The sequence below is a fragment of the Bos taurus genome, chromosome 29, assembly GCF_002263795.3.
Source record: "Bos taurus isolate L1 Dominette 01449 registration number 42190680 breed Hereford chromosome 29, ARS-UCD2.0, whole genome shotgun sequence".
NCBI classification, from domain to species: domain Eukaryota; kingdom Metazoa; phylum Chordata; class Mammalia; order Artiodactyla; family Bovidae; genus Bos; species Bos taurus.
Genome location: NC_037356.1, coordinates 36,412,784 through 36,435,770, shown reverse-complemented (window position 1 = coordinate 36,435,770; position 22,987 = coordinate 36,412,784). Strand labels below are relative to the sequence as shown.

The following is a 22,987-nucleotide window of genomic DNA, read 5'->3' as shown; positions in this document are numbered from 1 at the left end:
AGTATAATTCTGTATTTTTTTCATCGTGTTATAATACTTTAAACCTCCTTATATCATTATTTTGAAATGAGTGTCTTATGGATAGCATGTAGTTGGTTCATGTTTTTAAAATATCCATCCTACCAATCTTTGTCTTCTAGTTGTTTTTATTTGGACTGTGTACATTCAAGGAAATTATTGATATGTTGAGACTTAAGTAGACCCTTTTATTTTTGTTTTTGTTTGTTCCCTCTGTTCTTTGTTTCTATTATTTTCCTGCCTTCCTGTGGCTTATTGTACCTTGTTGAAAATTTCATTTTGATCTATCCTTGGTGTTTTGAGGGCATGTCTTTTTACATATTATTTTGAATCTGCACTAGGTATTATATGTACGTAAATAACTTATCACAGTCCCCTGATGGCAGTACAGTATCAGTCTGAGTGAAGGCTTCCCTCTTTTGAAGTTACACTCCCCTGTTTATAATTGTCTTAAATATTTACTTTACATACTTTGAGAATCACATCAGCATTAGGATGGTTTTTGCTTCAATTATGTGAAACATAATTTAGAAAAGTCAGAGGAAGAGGGAAGACTGTAACCTGTACAGTTGACCCTTGAACACGGCAGCAGTTAGGGGCACTGAGCTGACTCTCTGCAGAGTAGATAATCTGTGTATAAGTTATAGTCAGCCCTTCGAATCTGATAGTTTCTCTGTATCCACGGTTCCACATCTTCAAATTCAGCCAACCGCAGACCCAGTAGTATTGTAGTATTCACTGTTGGAAAAACACCCACATATGAGTGGACTTGCACAGTTCGAAGACTCAGTTATATGTTTTTACTTTTCATTATTCTTCCTTTCATTTCAGGAGCAATCTGAACTTATTCTTTGTGAGCGAATCTGCTGACAACAGCCGATTCTCTAGTTTTCATTCACATGAGAATGCGTTGATTTTCTCCTTCTTCCTGAAGGGTATTTTTGTTGGCTGTAGTGTTCTTGGTTGGCTGTTCTTTATTTGGGTACTTAGAAAGTGTTGTGTCACTTCCTTCTTACCTCATGGTTTCTGATGAGAAGTACTCCATTATTTGAATTATTTTCCCCTTATAAGTAGGGAGTCGTTCCCTTCTTACTGCTTTTAAGATTTTTCCCTTTGTCTTTTTGTTTCCAGCAGTTTGTATCTGAGCATGGACTTATTTGAATTTATCTTGTTTAGGTGTGTTGAACTTCTTAAATCTCTAGGTTTAGATTTTAAAATTAGTATACCATACCCTACATATTCACCCATTTAAAGTGTACACTTCAGTGACTTTTAGTGTATTCGCTGATTTGTGTATCAATTTTAGACCATTTTCTGTTATCTAAAAAAAAAATCCCTGAATCCCTTAGCTGTTAACCCCAAATTTCCCCTACTGCCCCCCCAACCCTAGGCAAGCACTCATTTACTTTCTGTCTTTATAGATTTGCCTGTTTGGAACATTGCCTATAAATGGAATCATACAATAATGTAGCCCTTTGTAACTGGCCTTTTCATGTAACATGTTTTCAGATTTTATCCATGTTGTAGCATATATCAGTACTTAATTTCTTTGTTGTGAAATAATATTCCATTGTATAAATATACCACATTTTATTTGTCCATTTATCATGGTGGATATTTGGATTGTTTTCACTTTTTGAATATTATGAATAATACTGCTATGCTCTGTGAATGTATGTCCATACGTTTCTGTATGGACATGTTTTCTATTCTTTTCGGCGGGTGGGAGTTGCTGGGTTGTATCTAAAGGTCCCAGTGTTGCATCTGCTACTAAACACAGTCAACGAGTACAGACATTTTCGTATGTAAATTCCACCTGGATATTCCTGTTGGAGGCATCTTAAACTCAGAAACATCAGAAACTTTCTTTTCTGTCCTTGATTGGTTTTAATGAGAATATAGGAGGGGAACAAAATTATATCTGGCATTTCCCAGTCTAATCTTCATCTTCCTCCCATCCCATACCTCCATCTTTATTATGCTGTGTACCATATGTGTGTAACCATTATGTTGTACAAACATGATTTGCAGAAGATACTTAGAATTTATTTTATTTTTGTCTTCCACCATACATATAAATTTGTTCCGTAGGGTTAGTACTCCCTCCAATTCCTTGAAGGGCAAGTTATCATAACTTTTCTGGTCACTTTTAGGGAATAGAAACATTATTTTCAAGAACTAATAAACTTAATTCAGAGTTATAGGTTTTCTTATTTGCCCACCGCAGGCCTACTACAGGTCTGCAGTGGAAAGAGATTTGTTTGGCTTCCTTTTTCTTTCTGTTTTTCCCCTCTGCCTTTTTATTCTTCCGTATTTGGTGACTGTGGTTTCAGGCCCATCAAGGATTGGGAGAGGCACAGGATTGAGTAAGAAGAAAGGTCTCTAATAACAGTAGCAGCAGCACCAGGACTGGTGTTCTGTAGCATTTATTTCATGCTGAGTACTGTTTAAAGCACTTCACATGTATCAGGCCAGTTAATCCTCAGAACTCTGAGGTAGGTTGTCTTACCCTGTCTTACTGCTGAAGAAATGAAGGTGCAGTCTAGTGACTTGCCTAAGGTCCCACAGTGACACACAGCAGAATAGGGCGTGCACCCAGGGCTGGGGCTCCAGAGGATCCTTGCCACTCCAGGTATTGCTTTTATTTACTGTTGGGAGGTGGTAAGCATACTTCCTAGTCTTGGCTAGAGTTTAAATCAGACTTGTATCCTTTAGATTTGTTTCAAGTGTGACACATTTTGCATAGACCTAAAACAAAGGGCAAACTTGCCTCAACTCCTTTCCCTTACAGGGGAGTAGAAGGGAGTGGGAAAGGGTTTGGAACTCAAAACACACTGGTCTCTCTCCACAGGACTCGTTTTCTCTCATTACCTCCTTGCATAGGTTGCCTTGCACCTCACTTTGAAATGGTAGTATCTGTTGTTTGGAACCTCCGCCCAAATTGCGATTGAGATGTTTTCAAAATCCCGTTGCACATGGTCTCCAAATACACTATTTGATTTCTTGCCTTCACACCTTTGTTCATGCACATGGTCCCTGGATTATGAGTGTCACTTGCTTGAAGGCATGTTCCTGCCTGAACCATGTGATCTCCATCAAACTAAGTGCTCTTGATGGCTGGGCTTTTTAAAGAAGCCAGTTTACTGGGGTGTAGCAAATGAACAAAAAACTTGATGTAAAACCTTCCCATTTTTTTTCCTCTTCATCTCATTCCTATGAGAGAGAAATCAATAAGTATGTTGAATAATACTTTGGTTAGATCAATCCTAGCTGCTTGGTGTCTTACGATTACTTGTCTTTGGGAAAGTAGAATGGAGCAGGTTTATGTTTGAACTGTTACCTTTGATGTGGTTAAGTTAATTGTTTCAGTGGCCTTACCTGGCTGTCTTGGCACAAGGTTTTATGCCATTTATTGTGTTATCAGACCAAGAAGATTCTTAGATTGATCATTTGGTCCTCTTATATTAGAATATTCAGTGGATTATTTGTATCTATTCAGCTGGAAATCATCAGAATGTCTTTTTAAAAATTATTTCCCCTTCACATGTACATTTACCTACAAAGAACATTCAAAGGGGTTGTTTATGTAATGGATTGATGTTTGAACTAACATTGACCTCTGCATCCTCACATTTAGAGTAACTTCCCTGGTGGCTCAGATGGTAAAGCATCTGCCTACAATGAGGGAGACCTGGGTTTAATCCCTGGGTCGGGTAGATCTCCTGGAGAAGGAAGTGGCAACCCACTCCAGTATTCTTGCCTGGAAAATCCTGTGGACAGAGGAGCCTGGTAGGCTACAGTCCATGGGGTCACAAAGAGTCAGACACGACTGAGCGACTTCACTTTACAGTGCCATTAACAACAGTTGGCCAGTACAGTGCACCCGAGGCATGTCAGGATGGTGAGCACTCACTGAGCTCGTGTGAGGTCCCACGAGAGCTTGGTGCTCCTGTTTGCTTTATCACCTGCAGAGTTCTTTCATGAGGCCCTGCCCTCTGTGATTCTTCTTCTGCCTTGCACACTCAGAATGAAATGTTTCATTGTTTGCTTTCATGTAGCACTAGCTGTGTAGTCTTAATTAAGTACATATGTCATTTTCATAAAGACTGTAAGCTTAATGAGGTAAAGGACAATGTTTTACTTGTAATTGTGTTCCTCTCTTACATAATAAAGTTCCTCACATCTAATAAGTCAATTATTAAGTTTTCATTAGTGTAAACAAAATCAGTAGTATGGCTTCACCGTCCCAATACCCAGTTTAGTCTTATTTGTGCTGAGATAAGGAAGGTAAAGATAATAAAGTTATGCTCAAGTTATAATTCTGCCATACCTGTCATATTGTATGCAACTCTTTGAACCAGTCTTAAGGGAATATGGGAAGTGGAGATTGTTGCGCAGAGCAAGGATATTCATTAAATTTTAAGAGGCACTTAGAGGGACAAGGGATGTTTAGCTTATAGAAGAGAACCTTAGGAAAGAAATGTGACTGCCATCTTCAGTTTTTGAAAGCTTTTTCAAGGGGAAAGAAAAAGGCCTACTCTGCATGACTTTCGGGGTCCAAACCAGGAGAAACTGAAGCCTTAGGATGTGTGTGCATGCTCAGATGCGTCCAGCTCTCTACCCCATAGCATGTAGCCTGCCATGCGCCTCTGTCCATGGAATTTCCCAGGCAAGAATCCTGGAGTGGGTTGCCATGTCTTCCTCTAGGGGATCTTCCCTATCCAGGGATCAAACCCAGGTCTCCTGCATTGGCAGATGGGTTCTTTACCACTGAGCCACCTGGGAAGCCTCAAGCCCTATTACGGTGCTTTTTAAAAGAAAAAAAAATGTTTAATGTGAAAAAGAATAAACACCCATATGTTTTGCATAAATATGAAGAAGCTACCATCTATGCATGCAGATATCTTTCTGTGTACAGTTTCAAGAAGATCATGGCCCCTTAGTGAATCCATGAATCTCTAATTAAGATCTTATGTTCTCTTGCTCTGTTTGTGTGTCGGTGTGTACAAATACATACACATATGTATATATTTCACAAAGATGGTTATTGTCTGTGTACTCTGATATTTTTCACTAAACACATAACTACTACTATTGAGTTCACTGTATTTAGTGATTGTGCATTATTTAATGCTCAGAACCACACATTTTCCCAGGTCAATTAAATATTCATCAACTTTTAAACATCATTTTTTTTTAAACTGGTAGCTCTAATTTTGAGGTATTTGAAACTTCTTTATCTAAAGATGGCTTACAAAAAATATTTCCCCGAATATGCTTTGTTTTGTCTTTTAGTACTTTTTGTTAAAGGTTATTTATCTTAGATAAAATAATAGCTATGTGTTTTCATATTGGAAAAGTACTGTGATCAAACAGTAAAAAGACTCAGATCTTAGCTTCGGTTATCATTTGTTAGTCACTTAACTTCCCTGAGCATTATCTTTCTTATCTTTATCAAGGGGCTAATATAAGCCTCCCTGACTTCACATAGTGGATGAAGGAAATGGCACCCCACTCCAGTACTCTTGCCTGGAAAATCCCATAGATGGAGGAGCCTGGTAGGCTACAGTCCTTGGGGTTGCAAAGAGTCGGACACGACTGAGCGACTTCCCTTTCACAACAGTTTAAGGGGAAAGTACTATAAGAACTAGTATTTAGAAGTATTATTAGATTTTAGAAATTAAAAGTATTTAAGAATGTCAGTTTTCTTAATTTTTAGTAAATGTAAAATCTGATAAAGGCAAATCAGTCTTTTTTTTTTTTTTTAAGGAAAAACCCAATCAAGTGTCGGATTTTAAACATTTGTTTTATAAATTTCCTACCAGAAATGTGGTTTTGTTGTGTTAGTAACATAAAAAGCAGTCACTTTTCTCTTGTTGCGCATTCACAAAGTGCCGAATACCATGCTTAAGCATGTACTTCGCATGTTTCATTTAGTTCTTATAACAACCTTGGAGGAATTGTTGAAGAAAGAATGCAGACCTATTACATTCTAAGACCTAGACTCTTGGCCACTTGTACTTACTCATCTCATGTCCTAAAAGAGGCAGGATAAAGCATTGAGGTTTAGGGTGCAGATTCTGGGGCCAGCCTGCCTGGATTTGAACCCTGGGTCTGCAACTTAACAACTTTTGATTTCTTCAAGGTAGTTAGCCAGCCCTTTTCTCTTCAACAGCAATAAAATGTACCTATTAGTAGAGACATCATGACAATCAAATTATGAAATGTGATGCATTTGAACATTATCTGGCATGTGGTTTGCAAGCAGTGGCAGTTATAGGGACTCGTCTTGTGTAAGCTGTGCGTGTGACGTGAGCACACGGACTCCTCTGGGAGGATGCTTCAGGGAGCAGGCACTGGGAGTCTATTTTAACATAGCTCTTTGCTTGGACTTTCCCCTGGCCATCTTTCACCTTTCTATTTAGCATGGTGGCCTCATGAAAACAATCTCAATCACCTTGTATTTCAGCTACTGATCCATTAATTAATGCTTATTTTATGTATCTTTTAGGACATTTCTGATTCATTTGCATCCTTGAAGAGCATCTATAGAAGAGGAAGGGAAAGATGGGTGTGAAAACATTTACTCATAGCTCCTCTTCCCACAGCCAGGAAATGCTTGGAAAGCTAAATATGCTTCGAAATGATGGACATTTTTGTGATATCACTATTCGTGTCCAGGACAAAATCTTCCGGGCACATAAGGTGGTATTAGCAGCTTGCAGTGATTTCTTTCGCACCAAACTTGTAGGCCAAGCAGAAGATGAGAACAAGAATGTGTTGGATTTGCATCATGTTACAGTGACTGGCTTTATACCCCTTTTAGAGTATGCGTACACAGCTACTCTGTCAATTAACACAGAAAATATCATTGATGTTCTAGCTGCAGCCAGCTATATGCAAATGTTCAGTGTTGCTAGCACCTGCTCAGAGTTCATGAAATCAAGCATTTTATGGAATACACCCAACAGCCAACCAGAAAAGGGTCTGGATGCTGGACAAGAAAATAACTCTAACTGCAATTTTACGTCTCGAGATGGAAGCATTTCTCCAGTGTCTTCAGAGTGCAGTGTGGTAGAAAGAACCATCCCTGTCTGCCGAGAATCACGGAGAAAGCGCAAAAGCTACATTGTTATGTCTCCTGAAAGTCCTGTAAAGTGCAGCACACAAACAAGTTCTCCCCAGGCGTTGAATTCTTCAACTTCCTATTCAGAAAATAGAAATCAACCAGTTGACTCTTCTCTAGCTTTTCCCTGGACTTTTCCTTTTGGAATTGATCGAAGGAATCAGCCTGATAAGGTTAAGCAAGCAGAAAATACCCGGACTTTAGAATTACCTGGCCCATCTGAGACAGGGAGAAGAATGACTGATTATGTGACTTGCGAGAGCACAAAAACTGCCTTGCCTCTGGGTGCCGAGGAAGATGTCCGGGTCAAAGTGGAAAGGCTAAGTGACGAGGAGGTCCATGAGGAAGTATCCCAGCCTGTCAGTGCGTCTCAGAGTTCACTGAGTGATCAGCAGACAGTGCCAGGAAGTGAGCAAGTGCAAGAGGACCTTCTGATTAGTCCCCAGTCTTCCTCCATAGGTATCGTGTCTTCTGTGTTTTCCATGATTCTATAAAGTATGGGGAGGCATTTTTAAGTGCTTACTAGATAAGTTTTGTGCTGTATCCTATAGGAAATATTAAGAAGAATAAAACATGGTAACTGGGATTTTTTAGGTGCCATCAGTCCTACCATATATTTTGGTAAGTTACACATGAGTAGAAAGAAAGTAGTTGAACAGTATCTCATGGGACACATATATTATGGCACAGTTCACATACTAATGAATTGTGAATTACTTTCAGTACAAAAAGTACCAGTTTTAAAAAATGCAATTCGTGTTTTATTCTTTATTAAAATTATTTATTAAAAACTTAACCATGTGCCAAACTTGGGGGGATATATGATGAAAATGACAGTGCTTGCATCCGAGGAGTTAACACCATTAATTGAGAAAGCAGATGAGTAAGTCAGCAATTAAAACTAGGCCAGAGGTATAAACAGTGTGACAGGCTCACACAGGAAAGATCAAGTTAACACTGCATGTTTGAGCTGGATCTTACGTAATAAGTAGGAGTTTACCCAAGCGAGGGAATAACATTCCTTTGAAAATGTATAGAAGCTCAGAGGTGTGGAAGAACATTCACTGCATGTTTGATAAAGCAGTGAATTCAAAGCACAGTGATGTGAATAAAGCATGAAAACCTGCAAGTATAGACTATAATGGGAAAGAAGAAAAATGAGTGGTTGGGAACATGTTTGAAAAGCCTCAAATGCTAGTTTCAGTTAGAATTGCATTCAACTACATACAACAATCCCTTCAAAGTGGCTTAAACCAAACAGGATTTTTTTTTTTTATTGCATAAAATGTTCAGAAATAGAAAGTCCAGGAGTAGTATAGTGGCTCTACAGTGACCTAGGCCCCTTGTGTTTTTGCAGTCCACCATCTTTAGTTTGTCAGATGTATACTTATTAGTTCGTGGTTGTAGGTTTTTTGCTTCATCTTTAGCCTTGTATTTTAGAAAGGGGTAATGCTTGTATGGAAAATGTTTTTAGAACTCTCAAAAAAACTGCCAGATGATGTCACATGCATGGCCTTTCCTAGCTGCAAGATAATCTGGGGCTATATACATATATATGTATGTTGGGTATGTAACTGCCTTACAAAATTATAGAATAAATATTGTCTGCAATTAGCAGTGTCTACCACAGCTAGGCCAAGTAAGCTTGGGTTGTATCCTAGTGGTAATAAGGAGTCTACCTTAAATGGAATGAAAAAATATTTTCAGATATTTTAGGAAAATTTGATATTGGTCAAATTCATAGGGGGTTGGCTGGGGAGGGACAGTCCAAAAGCCAGTTACAGTACAGTTGTCTTTGTGTTAAAGAAGATACTTGAAGTCATACTGTAAAGAAAATGGGTATGAAGAAACTTTGTAAAGGAAGAATCATTACTACCTGGTGTTAATGAATATGTGGTTTGAGGAATAAGAAAGTCAGGTTCATGGATGACTAGAAAAAGAGATAACATTATTGTCATTATAAGTCACAGTTTTTTACATTTTATTATCTCTAAATTCAGATATGCTTTACAATTAATAATCTTTACAGTTACTTTTTCTTTCTTAATGGTGCAAAAAATAATGGTAATCATACACTTGATCAGTTCAGTTCAGTCGCTCAGTCGTGTCCGACTCTTGGCGACCCCATGAATCGCAGCACGCTAGGCCTCCCTATCCATCACCAACTCTCAGAGTTCACTCAGACTCATGTCCGTCGAGTCGGTGATGCCATCCAGCCATCTCATCCTCTGTCATCCCCTTTTCCTCCTGACCCCAATCCCTCCCAGCATCAGAGTCTTTTCCAATGAGTCAACTTTTCACATGCACTTGATAGGAATCTGTTAAATACCATAACTACTGTGAAAGTCATTGGGAGGAGGTAGAAGCCCAGTTTAAGAGTTAACTCAGCAAGGTCAATTCTTTGTGAACTGTGCTTGGGTGATGACCAGGCAACATGCCTCAGAGCCCTTGAGGTCAGGACTGGAGGTGACCACTTTAGCACTTTTAGCAGGGACACATTGACTCTTAACAGGAAAATGTGTTTGTAAGAGCCAGAACCAGAGAACTGCTCCTTGAGAAATAATCTATATTCAGGGAGAGAAGGAAAGCCAACGGAGATGAGTGAAGAGGATTTCTCCAAGGTTGGAGAACCATGAAGGCCGTGTTGACGTTGTTAAGTTCTTAGATTCTGATGCACAACATGAGTTTCCCAGGGTTGCCACACCAGCCACTGCAGACTTCAAACGGCAGAATTGTATTCTCTCGAAGTTCAGAAGGCCGAACTCTGAACTTAAGGTGCTGGCAGGTCTGTAGGGAACGATCTTTCTTTGCTCCTTTCTAGCTGCTGACAGTCACTAACACTCCTGATGGGCCTCAGAGTTTAGCTGTATGTCTCCACTTTCTGCCCTCATCCTTCTGGGCCTTCCTCCAGATCTCCCTCCTCAGGACACCAGTCATTAGATTATGGCCCACCCTACTACAGTATGATCTCTTCTAACTTGTATATTAGTTAGGTATGAAACCACCTCACAAAAGTGTAGGAGAATGGATATTGTTTGCAACTAGCATTGTCTGCCACAGCTAGGTAGAGGTGACCATATACTCTGTTGTTGTTGTTTAGTCGCTAAGTTGTGTCCGACTCTTGGCGACCCCGTGGACTGTAGCCCACCAGACTCCTCTGCGCATGGGATTCTCTAGGCAAGAATACTGGAGTGGGTTGGCATTTCCTTCACACACTCTAGGTAATGGTAATTACCTAGGTCTCTGCAGAGACCGACCCTGTTTCCAAGTAAGAGTATATTTACTGGTATTGGATGTTAGGGCTTGAGAATGCCTCGGGGATGGGGAAGAATGCAGTTCTTCCCACAATACCTATTAAAGATAATATTTCTAAAGTTGGGTACTTTCCAGACAACCACACGTTGAATAATGTATTTGATGGCAGGAGATCTAGCTATGTGTCAGTATAACCCGGTTTTTGTTAAATAACTGACATCTTTAATCTTGAAAACACCTTTGTACCTTCTAAATAGTGAACTAATAGGTAATTATTAATACTATTAATTATTTATCTGAGAACTTAGGAACCAAATACTAATATAACTGAACATCTTGCTGACTAGCTATGTGAAATAGCCTTATTTTAATCACTCTCGAGTATACCTAATCAGTTCAGCCTTTGCCTTAATATATTATTAACACAATTAAACAGAGGGGTTAGGACCATAAGTACAATAAGCCTTTCCGTTATCTAAGAATAATTTCCAGTATATACTATAACAAATGTAGATTCTATTACAAATCAGACATACAGAAGAACTCTGATCTGAATATATATAATCAAATAATCCAAATGAGTTGTCTTTTCTTTACCTTCAGAGCAAACTCACTAATTACTCTCAGCTACCCCTGTTAACTCCAAATGTATACACTAAACACCTTACGAAAAGTGAAATTCAGTGAAATTTGTTTAAGTGAGAAGGACTCTAAACTCTAAAATCTGCCATTAAAAGAGAAGTGATTGTTACGAGGGTCAGTTAAGATTGAGAAATAGTTTGACAGTTTCTTGGTAGCAGTAGTGAATAGATAAACTTGTTGAGGTGAGCAGTTAGAATGATGGAGGAATTTGCAACACTGAGCGTATATGCAGTATGGGGAAATGATTAAAAGTTGAGGACTTGGAGTCAGGCAGGTCTAGAATCTGCTCTCAGTTTCTGCCACTTATCAGATGTGTGACTTGAACAAGTCACTGAGCCTCACTAGGTTTCCATAACCGTAAAGTAATGATAGTCTTAACTCTCTGTTGTATGTCAGTGCTCTCCAGCAAGACTGCCAGGAATACACCTGGAGTTGAACACATTGAGAAGGTGGTTTGAATATCTGAAAATCCCTAACAATTAGCTAAAACTGTACAGGATAAGTTAGTGTGCAGCAAGCTTGCATCAACCCCGTGTCCACATAGAAGTAGTGTTCTAGTAGTGGGCGTATTGAAAGTATAAGAACTGTTCACTAGCAGGAGTGAGGCAGTTTTGGTCCCTTAAAATGGACAGATTCTTTGAATGGAGTTAAACAGTTTCTGCAAGTCAGACTCAAGTGTCTCTGAAGAGAACCAACTGGTTTTCATAATTGGGATGGTCCCAGGATTCTGGTCTTTCTGACTGAACAGGTCTTGCTTTTAGGATTGTAATTGCAGCAGAAGCATGTTGATTTGAGGTCAGGGTCCATTTCTCTGTGGCAGAAGGCTGGAATATGATATATAATGTTGCCTATAAAAGGGAACCTACCTTCTGTGGTGCTTAAAAGAACAGTTATTAAATTTTTGTCAGCAGGGTCAGATGGAGGATAATAGATCCAACAATCTGTTAAATTCATATTAGTGACTGTGGTCTGGGGTGGGGGTACAAGAGGTTTTTTCTTAAGTGGCAGAAGAAGATCTTAGGAGGTCAGAAACAATAGGATGAAGATGAAAGATCGTATTGGCTTTAAGAGGAATGATTAATAGTAAAGAGAAGAGTACTAAAGAGTCAGAAAATTAATCTGATTTTGCCATCTTGGGTAGGAGCTGTCCACTTTTGAGGTCATTATCTTCTGGAGAATTCCTTAGAGGGAATGGGTGTACAGGAGTCAGAAGGATGTGATGTCTTTCAAGTTAGAAACTTGAAAGAATCCAATGAATGTCCCCTCGAACTGTTACTGCTGAACCAGTGGTTAGCAACCTATCAGTTCCTTTCTATAGATACCAGTGGAAAGTTTTCTCTGGTGCCATCTTTTCCAGAAGACCAAAACTCCAGACTTTAAATCATTCATAGGCTCTTCTGTGTTTGTGATAAACCTGGAATATCATTGTAGTATTTAATTGTATTAGTTGGTAATCAGGTAGCACCTAAGATTTAAACCAAAATTCCCACCTGAAAAAGGAATGTACTGTTACTACATAAGGGGTCACCTTGTGGATCTTAGAGATGATTTATCTTATTGCCATCAAGACTCTTGGCAGTACTTAGGACTGTGGAAGTTTGAGGGTTTTTAAGTGCTTTGATAAATATAGTTTTAGAATTCCATTTATTCTCTTAACGTTTGTGGATGATGGGGATGTTGGAGAGTCTGTGTTTTTAAAAGGTCATGCTTATGGGGTTTTTTCAAAGCAACATCAGTGTAATGTGTGGTCCTATTACTTGAGAAATAGTTGCTATTTCCTAGTCAGGAATACAGAATCTGCTCATTTTTCTTCTGCCATTATAGCGTAGCTCTTTAGCACGAGGAAGCCTCAGTCTACCTTAAAAGTAAACAATAAACAAACTGATAGCTCATTTGAAGGTGTTTAAAAGCGTACCTCAGTGCTTTGTTCTTGTCCTTGTCTTAACCAAGGTTGTGTCAGTGCCAGGAGGACCATACATCAGCAGCATCCATGGGGGTACCTCTTGAAGTCCCTGCTGCAGTGTTGGTACAGTGTTGATGTATCACAAATGAACGATCTTGTTCATGCCTGAAGCTCCCCACAAATGGCTACTTCCAACTCCTAATTGTCCTTGGTGAAATTGAGTCAGCTGAGAGATAAGTGTAACGTGTTAGTTACAGAGAAAGCATGAAGGAAGCAGATGTTTGGCCAGAGAAAGATGCAATTTCAGATTGAGACACCTCATGAGAACTGTAGCAGTCCACAAGAATAATGCTTGTGTAATTTTTTATTTCCAGTTACAGAGGCCGGGGATCAGACAAAATCTGGTTCTGGGCATTTGAAACTAAGCAAACCAATTCTTGGGACACGAAGACAAACTTGAAGTCAGGTCCTTATAAGATTTTTTTAAACATCTTTATTGAAATACAAGTTAAATATCATAAAATTCACCCATTAAAAGTTTATACTATAGTGAGTTTTAGTATGTTCACAGAGTTGTATAGTCATCCCCCCAAAAGAAACCCTGCAATCCCTCTCTCCAGGACCCGCCCCTAGTCCCAGATAACTGCTTATACACTGTCGGTATGGATTTGCCTGTGGTGGATATTTCCTATAAATGAGAGCAGCAGTGTGTAGTCTTTTCTGACTGACGTCAGTCATTTTACATTATATTCTCAAGATTCTCATATATGTCATCCCTTATAAAGTTTTGAAATGTTTTTGCCAGTCAGTGGTCTTTCTGACCTCAACCTCCAGGGCCAGTTTATAGGGACTGATCTTATCTGTGTCTATCCTCTCATTACAGTGTATTCCTCTTGTAGATGGGAGTCAACACTCAATAGATTATAGGAGCAGGTGTTAGAAGGTCAGAAAATAGTTTCATCAGGGAACAGTGACAAGTCTAATTGGATAACCCCTATATTCTCCAGACACCTTTTTCTAGAAAAACGCAATAAACCCAATACTAAAGGGCTTCAGTGAAATATTTGAGCTCAATTCAGCATGAACTTACCTCCTAGCCAAAGGGCAGGTTGCACCTCAAAAGGAGTTTTAGATACACACTTTGTTATCGAGGTTTCCAATGCAAGGCAGTAAGAACTTCAGCCAGATGTCCATGAGCCCTGCATTTCTGCCAGTGCCCTGTTGCCAGAGACCACCAGGAGCCACCTATAATTCAGCAAGTTGAATTCAGTGCCCATTTGCAGTGTGGGAGATCACACACTGTAGGGGGTGGGGGGGAGAGGCGGTGGAGGGCTTCAGGGCTCTTCATAAGAACGTGTTAGAAAGGACCTAGAGGGTTTGGGCTTGTGTTATGTATTTGCAAGGAGGATTCAAGGAAGTGAGGTTTGCTCAGGGACTGGTGGTGTCAGAAAGCACAGATGACTGACTGAGAATCTTAACAGAGATCTAGGAATGCAGACCAAAGTGAACCTAGAGCAGCAGGGACATCCATTACTTTTGCAAGGGGAGGTTCAGTTTTTATGATTGCACAATAACCTTGTTTTTGTCTGTGCTTAAAAAAACTTATGTGTTTGAGACCAGTGTGACAGGGTCTGATGGTGGTGTTCTGTGAGGTTGTTTTATGTCCAATAGAAAAACGTGTCAGTGTCAAGCCAGTTCCTCTTTCACAAGTATGAAATAAGGTGTGTTTAACACATGTAGAGCAGTGGCTGGCATATGGTAAAAGCTCAGTAGTAAATGACCACTGTGATTATTTTTCACCACCAGAAGGGTTTTTTAAGTGTCTTAAGTACTTAAACAATGGTTAGCAAAAACAAGACTCATTTTGATGGAACAGCACTCCTTAATGGTAGAAGAGAGTATTCTCTCTTGATAAGATAGCCTTAACATATAAAGCTGGTAAGTCAGAATTCTTAATCCCCATACCACTGAGAGCAGAATTCTTATAGTTTAGAAAGGAAACTTCGTTTTAATAATTTAAGAAACATCACTATTACCTCAACAAAGTAAATGCTGTGTATCCTACTATTAAATCGGTTCAAGTAACATTCCAATTAATATGATTACTTGCATTGATGGGCAGAAACCATCATGTCAGGAAAAAATTTACAAGATTTATTTTTGTGTATAGTTGCGTAACTGATACAACACTATGTGTTAAAATGCCCACAGTATGGATAGATTTCTAAAAGTCTGTTTTAACTCTTAATTTAGCTTGAAATGGTTTTTATTTTTAGCTTTTAGCACATTTAATGTGTCACGGACAAGAAGAGAGTGCCCTTTGTTTTACTTTCCATCCTTACTATCCATCAAGTTAGGGATCCAGAGGCCAAGGTTTAGATATTTTAGAATGTGGAAGTAGATTTGTTTTAAGAGGGACCATCTGTTAGGTATGTCTTGTTCTCCATTTTAGTTCTTTTTGACCAGCTTTTAAAGCAAACTCTTGGTAATACCAGAATCAGTCCGAAGCACAGTGGGTTTTATTTCTACCTCACCATGACCCCACCCTCTCCTGAAGTATTATAGCTTGCCTTGCCTGGTGGTCATATGTCAGTTAGGTCAGTCTTCGTGGCCTGCCCAAATCAACACCCCTAGGCTTTTTGGGTTTTTTGGCAAATCTTTACCTAAAAGCTTTAATGTTGCCTGCATTCTGAACAACTGCAGAATACTATAAAGTAGATTTGTGTGTGTGTCCATGGTGACCAGGTCCAAATACCAAGACTTTTCCAGTTTTTATCTTAGGACAGATTGAAAGGTTAGAGTTCCTTCTTCTTTAAAGGAAAAAGTGACAATGGGAAGAAATTGACAAGAGCTCTTTCTTAAACAAAATGCAGCATAATCTGGTCTTCCAACCCACATCTGGTTTAAAAACCAATGAGAAGGATCAGGAATAAGTTGGATAAGTAGGCATAGGGAAAAGGCATAAATGTCTTGACAGTAAGGGAAAGAGAAAAAGAAAAGGCATGCACTGAAATGCCAAACACAAACCAGTAAGGGAGAGAGAGCATGGGGGCAGAAGGAATAGAGGTGCAGTTGGGGATTAATGTAAACACATAGGGTCTTGTCTCCTTTCAGAAGCCTCTGTCAGTGTTTTGGAACAAGGTGTAACAGTTGGTGTTCTTGAGTCATCAAGAAACAAGAAAAAGTTATATTTAATGTTCTATATTTAAGAAGTCAAGGCAAAGTACAATTCTGGCACAAATTTTGTAGTGCAAATGATTAAATAAAGTTTGGATGCCTTAAAAGGGGTTAAGTTAGTTTTTTAGGAGAATTTTACTTAAGTAGAAAGCGTATTCATTTCCTGATGTCACCTGGTTCAAGTGTTCCAAGAGGGAAAACTGAAGTGGTGCTGGATTCTAAATTTTCACTGAAAGGAGATTTAATCTTACGTGTCTGTTAACAGATGATGTTTATTAAATGTTCACGTGTATGTGGTGTTGTACAAACTGTTACAGTTAGTACATTTTAGCTTTTGTTACAACACTGCCACCAGAAGAGTGTACAGCTGCAGAGGCTCCTTGGTTCAGTTGGGGCAGCACAGCTTTCTGCACGTAGAGACATCGACCAAGTTCAACACCTGATGAGAACTGGCGAGATTGTTTGGATCTACCCTCCCATTGAAAACAAAAATACCTTTTTTTAAAGTCACCTTTTAAGGTATTTGAAAAGATGATCAGGGTTAATTTTAAGGAAGAGTCTGACCTGGAGAGGTAAGTACACCAGAGCACTAAAACCTGTTTTTCCCTAGACATTTGACAAAACACCAATGGGCTTTGGTTCATCAGCTTAAAGGTGAGGGAGACAGAGGTCAACCCAGAGCGTATGGAAGCTGCAAAGTCTTAGAGAAGGCGCATGCATGAAGTAGGAGCCCCAGAGTTCACATACCACAAGGACTACACCTGCTCACCTTCCTTCAGACTCCAGGGGAACTTTGGAGACCGCTACCTTGGCAATGGGCTGCCTAAAAGATGAAAAGGGGAAAAAATGCACCCCTGAGAATGATAGATAGAACTCCTGCAGATTTCTGTCTTGCTTGTTCCTTGCAGGCGCAGGCCAAGGAATCTCAAAACAGTAAATTGGTTTAGATAATGCCTACCTTCCAGGAACCTCACAGAGGCAAACAAACCTTTTCTGGAAGAGGGCACATTCATCCTCCCCTCAGCAAGTCAGTCTTCTCCAGGGTGTTTTCAAGGGCAATAACCACTGTCAGAAACAACCAGCCCAAAGGAACCATGGCTAATCAAATATTTTGGCAGCAGGTTGAATTGCGCAGAAGAGAGAATTGTTCAATCAGAAGATAAATTAGAAGAAACCACCCGAGCGCTGCACAGACAAACTGTTAGGGTTCTCCAGAGAAACAAACCCAGTAGGACGGATAGGCAGAGGCATATGCAGGGTGAGGCGGCAGCGGGGGATTCGCTCACATGACACTGGAGGACTCAAAGTCCCAGAGTCGGCTGTCTTCTGGGTGGAGGCCAAGAAAGCCGGAAGTGTAGTTCCAGCGCAAATCCTAAGGCCTGGGAACTTCACGCCTGGTAGTGTCAGTCCCAGTTCAAGACCAAAGGCCTGAGAACCAGAAGCACTGATGTTCAAAAGCAGGAGACCACGGATGTCTCAGCTCAAGCAGAGAGCAGTTTGCCCTTCTTTCACCTTTGTGTTCTGTTCAGCCCATCACCAGACTGGATAATACCCACCTGCATTGGTGAAGATGATTCTCCTTACTCAGTCTACCGAAATGCTAATCTCTCTGAAAACATGCTCACAGATACACCTGGAAGTGATATTTTACCTGCTCTCTGGTTACCTCTTAGCCCAGTATGTTGACACATAAATTAACCATCAGAATACAGGTGTAGAAGAGGGTAAGGCTTATGGATGGTACAAACGTAGGTATATTTAACTTCTTAATAACGTTAGAGACCAATGAAATGATCTTTTTAATGTGCTAAGGAAAATAAATGTGAATCTAGATGTCTGCACACAGTGAGAGTATCTTTGAAGAATGAAGGTGAAATGCATTCTCAAAGAAAAATGATTCAGAATATCATCACTAAAGAAACATTTAAGGGTAGACTACAGGTAGATGTAAAGTGAACATGGAAGGTTTAATATACAAAAGAATGAAGAGCAAAGGTAAACATGAACAGATGTAGACAAACATTGCTTATATGAAAAAGTAGAGGCTTTATCCAAAAGAAGTAAAATGTCAGGCAGTAATTTGTAAATTGCAAAATGGGTGTATATGGGAAATGAAGTTAAAATTTCTAAGATCCTTCTATTGTCCAGGCGGAAGTAAAGTTTTCTCTCAATTTTGGTAAGTATGTGTCTAATTTCCAAAGCAACCAGTAAAGTCAATCGGAAAAGATTGTGTAATTTCCAAACTGATAGAAAGGGAGAAATTAAATAATTATTATCACTTACATTCAATAAGTTAATTCTAAAATGTATAAAGAAATGCAAAGATATTCAGGAAGCAAATGAACAAGGTAAGAGGATTTACTCAGCCTGACATCAAGATTATTCTAAAACTGCAGTAAGTACAGCATGGCATTCATGCAAATATAGACCAGCAGATGGAACTAGTAGAGAACCTGGAAACAAACCCATGCATTTAGAGCTCTCCGGGGCAGAGAAGAAAAGACAGACTTTTCAGTAAGTGTGTTCCCTTCACAATATCAACTCCAGGTGTGTTCAAGAAAGATATGCGTGTCAAGGGCAAAATCTAAATCTTTCACAAAAGTAATTTGAGATAGGAAAGGATTTTTAAAAACAAGCCCCCAAAGCCATAACCATAAAGGAAAAGACTGATCAGTTAAGGTATAAATCTTTGCATCATCAAAAGAAACCATGAAAAGACAAGTCATGGAAGAGGGGGAAATATTTGTAACATCTTTCACTGATAGAGACTTTGTATCCAAAACATGAAAAGAACTTTTATAATGAAGAGGGCAACTCAGTAGCAAGACTTGAAGCATTTCATAGAAAGTTAAAATGTTAGTCACTCAGTTCGTGTCTGACTCTTTGTGACCCCATGGACTAGCTCACCAGGCTCCTCTGTCCAAGGAATTCTCCAGGCAAGAATACTGGAGTGGGTTGCCATTTCCTTCTCCAGGGTATCTTCCTGACCCAGGGATTGAACCCCGGTCTCCGGATTGCAGGCAAACTCTTTACCAACTGAGCCACCAGGGAAGGGTTCAACAAATACATGAAGTTTAAAAAATATATATCCTATGACCAAGCAAATCCATTCCTGATTTAGATACCATAGGAATAAAAACCATGCATACATGCACTGTTGTACAAGAATACTCACAACAGGGAATTCCGTGGTGGTCCAGTGGTTAGGACTCAGCGCTTTTACTGTTAGGGGTGCTGGTTGAATCTCTGGTAAGGGAATATTCCGCAAGCCACATGTCACAGCCAAAAAAATGAAGAAGGGTGAGGAGAAAAGGAAGCAAGTTATTACTGCGAAAAACAGGATGATGGTTGCTCTTGGAAAGAGGGGTTTGTGATCAGGGAAGGGTAATGGGGACTTTAAGGATGCTGCCAGTGTAGTGTGTTAAGGTTTGTGAGAATATTGTACACATGTTCACCCTACAGCTGTCTTTTTAATTTTGTGTAAAAGGTGTATGTACAAGTCAGCTGTGTGTCACCATAAAATGTCTTTAAAAACAAAACTTGTCAGTGATTCCTTAAATGTTACATTAGTTAATTTTATGTCAATTTTTGTTTCATTTATATTTGAATTTCTGTGCTCCTTTCTAAAATTAAATACTCAAAGAAATAATCCAAAGAATTTAGTAATATAAGAATCTGTTGTTTTACACATGATTTTTAAAATCACATGTAGATAATTTGTTCAAAGTCTTAGAGACAGAGCTTGCAATTTATATATCCTGGTTTATTTATTTCACCAGAGTACTGACAGCTGTCCTCTTGTTCACAGGCTCAGTAGATGAAGGCATCACGGAGGGATTGCCTACGCTTCAGGGCACTTCTAGCACCAGCGCTCACGTAGATGATGATGATCGGTTAGTACCAACACAGTAGGACATTTTCTTGTAAGGGTTCCGCATGTAATTCTGAATCCAAGCATTTTATCTAGGATTACATAAAAGTTTACTGAAACCTGACTTCTATATATTTTGTAATCATGAGGTAGCCAATAAATTAGACAAGGTTTTTCAGGTATTTCTTAAACTTCCCAGCTCCATTGCTTTAAATAGTATCTGTTTCAGGTGTTGGCAAACCTGTGGCCCACAGGCCAATTCTCCTACCACCTTTATTTGTAAATCAAATTTTATTGGGACACAACCATGCTGTGTCTGTGGATGGCAGAATTGAGTGGTTGAAATAGAGATCATGCAGTATGCAAAGCCAAAAATAATTACACCTGTCCTGCGACCAAAACAGTTCACCAAACCCTTTTCCTTATACTCGTGATTCCCAGGTCATTGTCTTCACATTGACCCTTCCTGCTGATATCCTCACATAGATGTAGCAGGGCCATTTCAGACTTAAGACCAAGACAGTGCTCCAGCCTCCTCCCTCAGACCTGCTCTTCTAGTCTTCCTGTCTCAGTAAACTGTGTCATTATCAAGCCCAGATTTCTTCAGCAGCGTCTCTGTGAATTATACTTGATATTTTTCCCTCACACCCACCCCTGTATTTAATCCACAAGTCCTTTCTGCTCTGCATCCAAAACGTGTTCCTTGTCAATCCACTTTTCTCTAGCTCTGCTGCAACCACCCCAGCCCAGGTCACCACCACCTTTTGCTTTGACTACTGCAGTAACCTTCAACTGGCCCCTGATTTTATGATCCCCTCTACTCCAGTCCTTCTCCATGTAGCAGCCAGAATTTTGTTTTTTACATTAAGTCAGATTGTGTTGCTGTTCTCAGTAGCAAACTCTTTAAATTCTCCAGTAGTTCAGTTCAGTGTCCAGTCACTCAGTCGTGTCTGACTGTGACCCCTTGGACTGCAGCATGCCAGGCGTTCCTGTCCACCACCAACTCCTGGAGTTTACTCAGACTCATGTCCATTGAGTCATTGATGCCATCCAACCATCTCATCCTCTGCCATCCCCTTCTCCTCTTGCCTTTAATCTTTCCCAGCATCAGGGTCTTTTCAAATGAGTCAGTTCTTCACATCAGGTGGCCAAAGTAATGGAGTTTCAGATTCAACATCAGTCCTTCCAATGAATATTCAGGATTGATCTCCTTTAGGATGGACTGGTTTGATCTCCTTGCTGTCCAAGGGACTCTCAAGAGTCTTCTCCAACACCACAGTTCAAAAGCATCAATTCTTCGGCGCTCAGCTTTCTTTACAGTCCAGCTTTCACATCCATACATGACTACTGGAAAAACCATAGCCTTGACTAGACGGACCTTTGTTGGCAAAGTAATGTCTGTGCTTTTTAATATGCTCTCTAGGTTGGTTATAACTTTCCTTCCAAGGAGCAAGCATCTTTTAATTTCATGGCTGCAGTCACCATCTGCAGTGATTTTGGATATATGTCTGTCACTGTTCCCACTGTTTCCCCATCTGTTTGCCATGAAGTGATGGGACTGGATGCTATGATCTTAGTTTTCTGAATGTTGAGTTTCAAGCCAACTTTTTCACTCTCTTTCACTTTCATCAAGAGGCTCTTTAGTTCTTCTTCGCTTTCTGCCTTAAGGGTGGTGTCATCTGCATATCTGAGATTATTGATATTTCTCCTGGCAATCTTGATTCCAGCTTGTTCTTTCAACCAGTCCAGCCTTTCTCATGATGTACTCTGCATATAAGTTAAATAAGCAGGGTGACAATATACAGCCTTGATACCCTCTTCCGGATTTGGAACCAGTCTGTTGTTCTATGTCTGGTTCTAACTGTTGCTTCTTGACCTGCATACAGATTTCTCAAGAGGCAGGGCAGGTGGTCTGGTATTCCCATCTCTTGAAGAATTTTTCACAGTTTGTTGTGATCCATACAGTCAAAGGCTTTGGCGTAGTCAGTAAAGCAGAAGTAGATGTTTTTCTGGAACTCTCTTGCTTTTTTGATGATCCAACCAATGTTGGCAATTTGATCTCTGGTTCCTCTGCCTTTTCTAAATCCAGCTTGAACATCTGGAAGTTCATGGTTCACAAACTGTTAAAGCCTGGCTTGGAAAATGTTGCACATTACTAGCTTGTGAGATGAGTGCAGTTGTGCAGTAGTTTGAGCATTCTTTGGCATTGCCTTTCTTTGGGATTGAAATGAGTAGATTCTTAAATCGAAACTCCTCGCCATGCCTTGAAAGCCATACACGATGTGATTCTAGCCTGACGCCCTTCAGACCACACTCCTCACAGACCACGTTCTGGCCATGCTGACCTTCAGTTCCTGGAGTAGTCCATGTTTGTTCTGGTTTGCAGGCCTGCCATTTTAAGGCCTTTCTTTTGCCTTAAATGCTTTCTTCCCTAATTTTTACTTTGCTCCCTCTTTCTTCATTCTTCAGATCACTGTCAGTTCTGAAGGTTTTTCCTGACCACCAGTCTAAAGTAAAACAGCACCAATCATTGTTGGGTCACTCAACTTTAATTCTCTGTTCTGATCATTTTTTTGTGTGCTTATTGTCTGTCTCTGACCACTGAATATAAAACTTCACTGCAGTAACTCCTCATCATTAGAGTCCAGGACAGACTTTAAGAAGTGTGTTTATTGAAAACTCGAAGGATTCAAAGAATTCAAACATGATTTACTGTATTTGAGAAGATAACCTGGTAGAGCAGGTTGTGAACCAGAGTCCTTTGAGTAAATTATTGAAGGTGTAAGCAAATGTAAATATGCCTAGCTTCCTTAATTTCAAACATGAATGGGGTTGTCTGTTCTGTACTAGATACTCTGCTGAGTGGTGGGGATATTGAAATGAAACGTTACTCTTGTCCTCAAAGAGGTCACACCAACACTGGGGCCAGGAGAGAGGTTAAAAACAGACAAGTAAGCAGATAATCATGAGTGGTCTGCAGAGGAGTCTATTGCTC

General features: G+C 39.8%; 1 protein-coding gene across 6 annotated transcripts in view; it reads left to right on the top strand.

The window, feature by feature from the left end:
• The window catches only part of ZBTB44 (zinc finger and BTB domain containing 44), a 59,200-nt gene that overhangs the window by 24,721 nt on the left and 11,492 nt on the right, over positions 1-22,987 (top strand). For all 6 annotated transcript variants that reach the window (XM_015461225.3, XM_059883079.1, XM_005226870.5 and 3 more), the window contains exons 2-3: positions 6,530-7,603; positions 19,930-20,014. In XM_015461225.3, coding sequence (XP_015316711.1) covers positions 6,586-7,603; positions 19,930-20,014 — 1,103 coding nt within the window. In that variant the 5' untranslated portion in view covers positions 6,530-6,585. The remainder of the gene's footprint in view (positions 1-6,529; positions 7,604-19,929; positions 20,015-22,987) is intronic.